This window comes from Varanus komodoensis, unplaced genomic scaffold (assembly GCF_004798865.1).
Source record: "Varanus komodoensis strain SLA01 unplaced genomic scaffold, ASM479886v1 scaffold7_1, whole genome shotgun sequence".
Lineage (NCBI taxonomy): Eukaryota > Metazoa > Chordata > Lepidosauria > Squamata > Varanidae > Varanus > Varanus komodoensis.
Window position 1 is genome coordinate 12728255 of NW_025336479.1, and position 8909 is coordinate 12737163.

The window sequence follows — 8909 nt, forward strand, 5'->3', positions numbered from 1 at the left end:
CAAAGTTGGAGAAAGCCTCCCTTGGCTCAGGGCCCTCCTAGACTGGAGAGAGGGCACACTGCTTCCACTAACTTGTCCAGGCATGGCTGAAATGAGAACACGCATCTAGTGTCCACGTATTTTTCTACAGGGCATGGCCAGTCAGAAGCAGGATGCATGGCACAGACTGGCGGCAAGCGATAGGAGGTGAAAGAATGGTGGCAATGTCTGGGGGGGGGGGGGGGTGTCTCATCACGTGTCTCTACCAGCCATGGTGACACTATCCATAATACGACTGATGGACCGTATTACCGTTATTTACATTTACTTAGCAAGTTTGCGGCATATGAGAGGGGCATATGGCAGGTGTGGGGATTTTCTTCCTGCCAAACCAGGGAAATGTAGAAGGTAGGCCATCCATCTATCCATGATGGGAGGCACTCAGAGCAAAGGCCGCGGGGCCAGAGTGCTGGCAATGAATGGGCTTTCCTATTAGTGCACAAGCAACACCGACAGAGAAAACACTGATGGTCAAACATGTCTTGAGCACAGAGCAGCAGCTCTCCACAGAATCCCTCAAGAGTTCGGCTCGGTTCCAAACTTCTCCAGACCCAGTGCTCTCCCTCATCTCTCCTTGCTAGATCCTTACTCCTAATCTCACCCACTGCCACTTCCCGAATCCTGCCCTTATCTGTTCCAGCCTACAACTTCCTCTTTCAGCTCCAGATATTTTTCTTTTCTGAGTTTCCCCTCAATCGCTTTTTGATAACATGCAGTATGACCCATGCTTTGCAACCCCCCCGCCCCACCTCTCTCCTTCAAACTGTTTTTTTTTTATTTTCTTTTTAATAAATTGATTTTCTCTCCTCTTGTTTTGCTTTCCTTTTTAATTTTATTTCTTTGGAAGCGTGCAAGTAATTTTTAAAAGCTTTTTGCTACGTTTTAAACCCTGGAACTTACAAAAATTCCATTTCTCATTTCTCTTTTTGCTTTTGTTTTTGTGTTGAATTTCTTTTTAATTCTTATTAATACTTACTTATTATTGTTGCCCTTCTTGGTTGTCTCCTTGCCCTCCTCTCCCTCCGATTCCCGTCCACCCTGATGTGGCTGTTGCTTTAATTATTTTCGCCATTCAATTCTTTTCGTTCCGTTGCTTCCCTTATTTTCTCGTCCTGGTCTCCGTGTCAACCTCACCCCACCCGAAATCCTGCCCACTTTTCCTCCTGTCTCTTCTTGGTTGATTTTCCTTGTATATTTTTTCTTTTTGATTTCCTTTGTTTCAATTTTCGTGTAGGGCAGTAGTTCCGTAAGTGGGAGTCCAGTCCTCTCAACGTCTGGCACCAGCACCCCGAAGCGAGGACGCCGCCAGCTCCCACAGACCCCTTCAACACCCCGGCCACATGTCTCCTACTCCCCCGTGGTCCGCAAGGCCGTCAACGCCGGGCCCCCGCAGCCGCAGCAGCCGCAGCAGCAGCCCGTGCACCCCAGCCGAATATCCAGCCCAGCACCGAGGCGCTACCCCTCGCTGCCCGCCGAGCACCACCTCGCCGAGCGCCGCAGCAGGTCTCCCGCGATGGAGCGGCACACGGTCCCGCCGCGGAACGACTCGCCCCGGGCCTACCGCCACGCCAGCAGCCGGTGGTCGGCCCCACACGTCTCTGAGCCCCACCCAGGACCTCGTCACGGCAGTGGCTACTACCGGAGCCCGGAGTACACTGGCCCGGCCGGAGAAGAGGCCTTTTCCTATGAGACAATGCAGCAGGGGAGCAGCTCAGGACGGTCGCCCAGAACTTCCCGGGTGGGCAGCAGCTCGTCCTCTCTCTCCCCCTCCAGGCACGGGCGGCGGCTGCCCAATGGATACTATCACTCGCATGGACCAGCCAAATCGCGTGGGACAGGATCACGCAAAGGACTGCATGAACCTTATAGTGAAACTGATGAGGACGACTGCTGCTAACCTAGAAGTGGTTTCACATCACACGTGCGCAAAACACACGCAACACACACACCCGAGAGGGATGAATTTCCCAGTTGGGGGGGAGGGAAGCTGGTAGAGGCGGGCGGGCGGAAGAATAACCACGAACTGCCTACTGGTTGAGGAAGGCGTCCTGGAGGGGAGCCCTGCAATTGTGGGAAAGGGAAAGAAACTTTTTATCTTTTGTTGGGGGATTTTTGGGGAGGGTGGGGGGCAGGGGTTGGGGTTGGGGGGAGGCCAGGGAAGTGAGGGCCTGGGAGATCAGAGCATGTTTATCTTTTACAGATCAAGTTGTGTGTGGTGATTCGAGGGTGGGAGGGAGGGACGTTACTCAGAATTTACAAAAGAAAATGCACTCAGGTGTGGGGAAATTGTGCAGTCCAAGAGCCCCATGCTGCAGCTAACTATGCCTCTGAGAAACGAGACCAGAAGCCACTTTACCTAGGGGCAAGGGTGGGAGAATCAGAAAGGTGTCTGTCAACCTGAGCAAAGATGTTCTGGAAGTTTAACAAACAAAAACCTTTAAAAAAAAATGTAAAATGAAGCAAAAAGACAAAAAAATATTTTTCTGGGCTTCTATTGATGAGTTTTATCATCTCAATTTACCTGGTTAACTTAAAAACAACAACAAAAAGTTTTTAAAAAAGTTTGTGGCCTGACATTTTAAGAGGGACACACGCACGCGAACACACATACCCAACACGCACGCACACACAAACACACACACACAGGAGTGCTTGCTGGTTATACCAAACCCTAATATTACTGCCTGCAGAGATAAAAAAAGAAATAATAAAACAAACAGAAAAAAATAAAAAAGGACAAAAATAATTGATAAAAAATGAAGCATTTTCTTCTGACATTTTGGTCCTGCTTGAAAAAGAAAAAGAAATGACATCAAAAATTAATAATTCCTCAGCTTCTTAATTTCTTTTTTCCTACTTGTTTGAAAAAAAAAGTTAAAAAAAACCTGTGGGATTGGGACTGTGAAATATTGCATGAAACAAAGTAAAAAGACAAATGAAAAAAAATTAAAAATCCTTAAAAAACAAAAATATTAAAAAAAGAATTTTTGATTGAAATGTGCTTTATTGTTAATTTCCTCGTGCTTTGCTTTCTCTTTCTCCCCCTCACCCCTCCCTTTGTATGATGAAATGATGCTGCATGAAGGGAGATGTATAGTATTGCATGAGCAAGTGCTGCAGTGTACCACCTTCTGAGACGAGGAGCATGAGCAACAGAACATACAGCAGAAGCTGGCCCGTGGGGGTCTTTGGGCTGGACTCGGTTCTTCACTCAGTTGCTTCACAAGTGCACCGATACATCCGTGTTCAGCCCTACCAAGCCTGGTGACATGCCTGTCCAGTGTGACAAGGCGACAAAGCAGACCTAACACCACACTCAAAGCTATTATATTCAGCACCTGGATGAGATGCTGAATGGGACAGCAGGTGAATCGCTTTGTTTTCACTCTCCACCCTTGACTAAGCTACTAAATGGACTGCAAGGATTAATGAATTAAATTTGAGCATATAATCAGAAAGTATCTATCTAGTCACCTAACCTATTAACATAGAACAGAGCGAGTCAGAAGGGGTCTCCTGGGCCATCTAGTCTGACCCCTGGCTTACGACAGCTTTCCACAAACTGATGCCCTCCAGATGTTTTAGGCTACATCTTCCAGATTTCCTAGCCATTGACACGTTGGCTGGACCAGCTGGGAATTTTAGGTATGAAATGTATGGGGGAGGGGTGCAAGGTTAGGGAAGGCTGCCTTGGGGGCACTGCAAACCTCTTGCAGGAGCCAGCATTAATTTGCCACTGTGCACGTACATGCCACTTACGGACAATCACGGTTTCCTGGTGTATACCCATATGGCAGAATAGATTGCAAACAAGTATCTGCCAAATACAAACTTTGCATGTTTACATGCACATCTAAAAATTTCAGGGCCACTTGATATATTTATTTATTTATTTATTTAGATAACCACCACCTTCGGACTATCTTGAGGCTAGTCCAGCAGTAATTCCTCAGCTATAAACTGGTGTCAGGGAGAAGAGGCCCTAATCTGTGGTAACTCAGCAAAAGGATGGGTGGTAGCAGCATGTCTGAACTCACCTTCCTAGGAGAGGAAAGTGTGGGATGGCTGCCCTTAGTCATAAGCATCTGCTATCTGGATAAAATAAAAAATACATTAAAAACAACTTCTAAAATTAGCCAAAGGCATGCTCCTAAATTCTACGCAAGCTAAATTGTATAATGTAAGCATGAGATGGTAGGTCTTTGAACTGGCGCAAAGGCAAACACTGGAGTTGCAATCCAAGGTCCACTTCCTTGAGAATAATTCATTGATACTCACTTCTGTGTAACTGTGCATGGCAGAGAGCTGTATGTCTCTCTGTTATTTGAAACAAGCCTGATGGAGCCTGTACTCTAGCTTGCCGGACACAAGATACCCCAGAAGTTGAGGCCATTTTAGTACAAGCACTAAAATGTTTAGCATTAAAATAAATGTGGATTAGTCCCACTTCCCACAACTCAGATAGTGAATTCAATCAAGATGCATTGCGATAGCATCATGAACACAGTCTTGCTTCATATTTTCTGGACTGACAGGATGAAAACTGCTTTCAGTTTGTTTGCATTAAAGATCAGAAAGATTCTACTGTTGATTTGGTCTATAACTGTGGAAACCAAACACTTTCACTGAAGCCAGTCACAGAACTTCAGCTTCTTACCATGGTATATGTACAAGGCAGAAGGAGGCTCAATAAAAACTACTTGCTGGAATTAGTCTGAACAAAAATTACTGCATGATGAAGAACTACAAGCATAGATAAGATCATATTCTTTGACTTTTAAGAATCAATATTGAATAACAACCCACCCCCAACATCAATATAGCTAGTAATGTAGATTACAATAGTTGCAGCTATAGGTTTTGAAAATGCCATATTGCCACTCTTAATCACTCAGATTGTTCCTTAATGTGTACATTGTGCACAGCATCTCTAAAGAGCTCACTCCTGGATGGGGAATGCTAGATCTGTAGGACTTGCTTCTATCCAAACATGCATAGGATTGTGCCAGAATGTGATTTAAGTTATTCTGAGCACACCACCCAGGTCATCCCATTCTCTGACCTGGCACCCAAATGTTTCAGGCTACAACCCCCATCTCTCCTGGGCCCTGAACCATACTGGATGTGGCTCATGGGAGTTGTGTTCCAAAACATCTACAGGGCACCTGTCTGGGGAAGACTGCACTAGAACAAGGTGTGTACAAGAGTCACAAGTTCCCCATCACAATCTGACCACCAAAACTGAACAGAAATACTTGTTTTAATTAAAGCAACTTAACTGCTAAAGGCAAAACCAGGAAAAAAAAGAATGAGAGTAACAGAAAAGGAGGACAAACATTAGCCCAGAGGGGGAAAAAAGTATCTACATTTGATTGAGTTAAAATATTTGATCAGTTAAGAAGGATGGAGAGTTGGATAGGCTTGTGCTCAAGGGAACAGATATTATTCTGATCTACTAGCTACTAGCAGTAATAAAACTTGAATAAGGATAATATGAATATTTCAGTTTTGATTTATCTGTTTTTGGGTTCCCATGTGCCTCTTAAATTAATCACATTTGTCCCACTGTCTCATTTATACAGTTTTTTTTCAAACCATGCTCCTGGGAATCCTAGGATACTTCGAATTCTAAAATTCTAAAAGTTTACATCTCTTTGTTGATGTAAAAATGGCTGAAAACATTGATATCTCTAGAAACCCCAAACTGATTAACTGTACTTATTTCTACTCCCCTTACTTCCAGCTAAGACATTCTCTGCAGACTCCACATAGTGTTTACCAATGTCTCCCAGATGAAGGAAATCATTTTAGAATATGGGGACTTCTCTCCTGACAGCTCACATTAAATTATTAGTGTTGTGTTAAGGACAGTGTGGTGCTAGAAAAGACTCCAAATGTCATTCTTAACAGACTTTATTGGGATGAAGCTGCAGGTCAGCTGCTGGCAGCACTTGCCTATTATTGTAAGCACTGATTAGCATAGGCTCTCCAAGGTTCCAGGATTGCAAGATTGGCCTGAAAGTGCCAACAGCACAGCAATCTGCCCAGTCCCCGGTGAAGTAAGCCTGCTTACAGAAGGAACTATTGCAACCACACTTAGGGAGAAAATAATTGAGCTTTGAGAGGACTGAAAACTTGCCTAGATTAATCGTTCCTGTGAGAAGTCAGCCACATCCCTACCTCAACAAGGTACCTGGGAAGCATGTGTTCTCCACTCTCTCCAGGGATCTTTTAGATCATCAGAGACCAGGAGCCTCCAGCCTGTGGACCAAACTGGGCCCACGAAGGCTTCCTGTGAAGCCCCTTCCCTGGAGTTCTAACATCTCAGAGAAGTAAGACAGGAAGGGAAGAGTGACTCTTGCCTGACCCACCAGCTCAAGGAGTGCTCCTTGGACCAGTGTGTGTCTCTGAATAGGATATGTGCATGAAGGCCTGAGTGTGTGAGTGTGAGGGGGGGGGGCTATAAGTAGCAGCCCCACCAACCTTAGGCAGTGGACTTGTCCACTGCTAGTATGGAAATCCCAACGTCCTTGTTTAGCAGTGCTGGTCCTTGGGTCAACCGAGTTTCCACATCTAAGACAGTCCTGATTTTTCTTATGACACAGTTCATGTCCCAGACTCACTGCTACCACCACATCACAGAATAGGCTTTCTTTAGAACACGCCCCCCACCCAAAATTAAGCCTATTTCCATCTTCCATCCTACAGAAAAAATCATTTAACGTAAGATCACAATCTTGTGCATGTTTAGACAGAAGAAGCCCTACAACTCCCAGCATGCCCCAGCATGTTGTAGGGCTTTTTCCTGTCAAACATACATCGGGATGCATTCGAAGTTGCCTAATGCCAGGGCAGATCCAACACTGTCAGCACTGACTAGCAGTTGCTCTCCAAGGTTTCAGGCAAGATTCTTTCATAGTCCTACGTGAAGACGCCAGGGATGGAATTTGGAACCTTCTGCATGGAAAAAAGGTGCTCTACCACTGAGCCACAGCTCTTCTCAGAATGTGCACCCTGCAGGGTCAGCATGAGGAAGTTAAAGTTGGGGTCCTTTTATAAGTACTGGGGAGGGCGAATGTGCCACATGGACAGGAAAATCGATCGCAAACAGGACAAAAATTTACTTACTGCAAAGACACATGACAGCAAGTAAGTACATAGGCTTTCATTTAATTTTAACAAAATACCTCCTTGTTCTAAGCTAGTCTTTTTTGGTTGGATCTGGCAAGATTGAATATATTCTGCTGCTGCCAACTTCTCCAGAGAATTTTCTTCCACACTAGGTAGGCTTCTCAATGACACAGAATATGACTTTAAGCAGCAACGCTTGCACACACATACAAGGAACGTTTCCTGGTGCACTGTAGCATCATACACTATGCACAGAATTTAAGCTCCCAACCCACTGTGCAGCTCCTTTTTAAAAGCCTTGGCCTCAAGGTCAGTGGGGTTAGTGCTTCTTTTTGAGCTCTGGCTGAGAGATCATGAGCGTTGCAGTCCAACATATCTGCAGGGCCTTGGGTTGGAGAAGGCTGCCTTCACCCCTAGTACCTGGGGGAACTGGGAAAGGAATACAGGAAGCTGCTTCATACCAAGCCGAACCACTGACCCATAGAGCTCGGATGACTAGCAGCGGGTCGCCAGGCTTTTAAACTGGGGCTTCCTCCAACCCGACCTGTTGGACTAAGCCTACTGCCTCCGTGTAAATCAGGACTGGGGGACACCTGGGCCCCACCATGTTCTTAGGCGGCAACTTCCATCATCTCTCACCACCCGCTTTGCCGCTAGGGGCGAGAGGAGCCGCAGTTCACCGCCCTCTGGTAGGCCAAGCATTCCCCGCTTCTGCTGTAAAACGTGCGCTCCAGTTAGCGCTGGGCTACAGTACTGCTGCCGTCCTGCTGCGCTCACACAGCAGCTTCTGCGCCGGCTTCGCGCCGCAACACTCCCTTTCTCCCTCCCGCGTCAACTCACCTCCCGCCTCTTCCGATTGTCTCCACCCACTCCTTTCTCACTAGCCAATTAAAAAGAGCGACAACGTTCCTGGATGAGTTCAAAGGCGGACCCGCCCACCAGGCGCTTTCGTTTAGCGGCCCGAGCGCTGCCGGAGGAGGCGTGGCTTTTCGGGAAGCTCGCCCATCGGTCATGTGAGCGGCTGGTCACATGATCAGTGGAGAGCGGACTGTTCGGAGGTTTGCCGCGATGGGGCTGCTGCCGCCGCTCTTGGGGCTGCTGCTCGGGGCCTCGGTGCTGCGGGGAGCTGCCGCCACATGCGGCTACGAGGTAAGGGCTGGCGCCCGGAAGTGCAAGTGAGGCTGGAGCGCCCAGGGAGAGTCTGGACGTGGGCGGCTCCGCTGTCGAAGCGGAAACGAGGCGGTGGGCTGTTGCTTATGTGCAAAGGGAATTGGAGAATTATCGATGTGGGGAGCAGGACAAGACCAGGGGGAGGTGGCGATGTTCTACGGGAATGCAGCACTAGGATTCGTATAAAGTTGATGTTCCTTTTTTTAGGTGTTGAAGAACATTATCGGTTTGAAGGTTTGTCATGAAAAGGGCTACAAGGTCACTTATAGAAAAGCGGAAGTGTGGCGGTTTTCCAATATAGAAATGCTTTGAGAAAAGAAGTGGGCGGACTAGAAACTAATACTCCAGTGACTGGATCCCAGCCTTGTTTGAGGTGTTAAATTTGTTGGAAGTGAAAGTGACTGTTGCTGCTGGATTCTGCACTTCTAGTCAGTAATGCAAATAATTAAAACTCTTGCTCTCCCCATTAGGGTCTAGTGAAAGGAGCAGAAGTCGACCCTTCTAGGCAGGAGTGGCCAAATGTGTTGAGGAAGCCAGTCTCAGTGAAATAAGCAAAAGCGCTCTTCCCA

The 8909-nt window shown here is 46.8% G+C and overlaps 2 protein-coding genes across 3 annotated transcripts in view; both read left to right on the forward strand.

The window, feature by feature from the left end:
• Positions 1 to 1936, forward strand: part of CACNA1A (calcium voltage-gated channel subunit alpha1 A) — a 220110-nt gene extending 218174 nt beyond the window's left edge. Inside the window, exon 48 of the mRNA XM_044454096.1 lies at positions 1274 to 1936. Within this exon, the coding sequence (XP_044310031.1) occupies positions 1274 to 1936 (663 nt within the window). The remainder of the gene's footprint in view (positions 1 to 1273) is intronic.
• A 6270-nt stretch (positions 1937 to 8206) lies between these two features.
• MAN2B1 (mannosidase alpha class 2B member 1) overlaps positions 8207 to 8909 on the forward strand; it is a 30847-nt gene continuing 30144 nt past the window's right edge. Inside the window, exons 1-2 of one of the 2 annotated variants that reach the window (XM_044453688.1) lie at positions 8215 to 8319; positions 8548 to 8574. In XM_044453688.1, the coding sequence (XP_044309623.1) occupies positions 8239 to 8319; positions 8548 to 8574 (108 nt within the window). In that variant the 5' untranslated portion in view covers positions 8215 to 8238. Of the gene's footprint in view, positions 8320 to 8547; positions 8575 to 8909 lie in introns of both variants that reach the window. The other variant, XM_044453689.1, reaches the window with a different exon arrangement.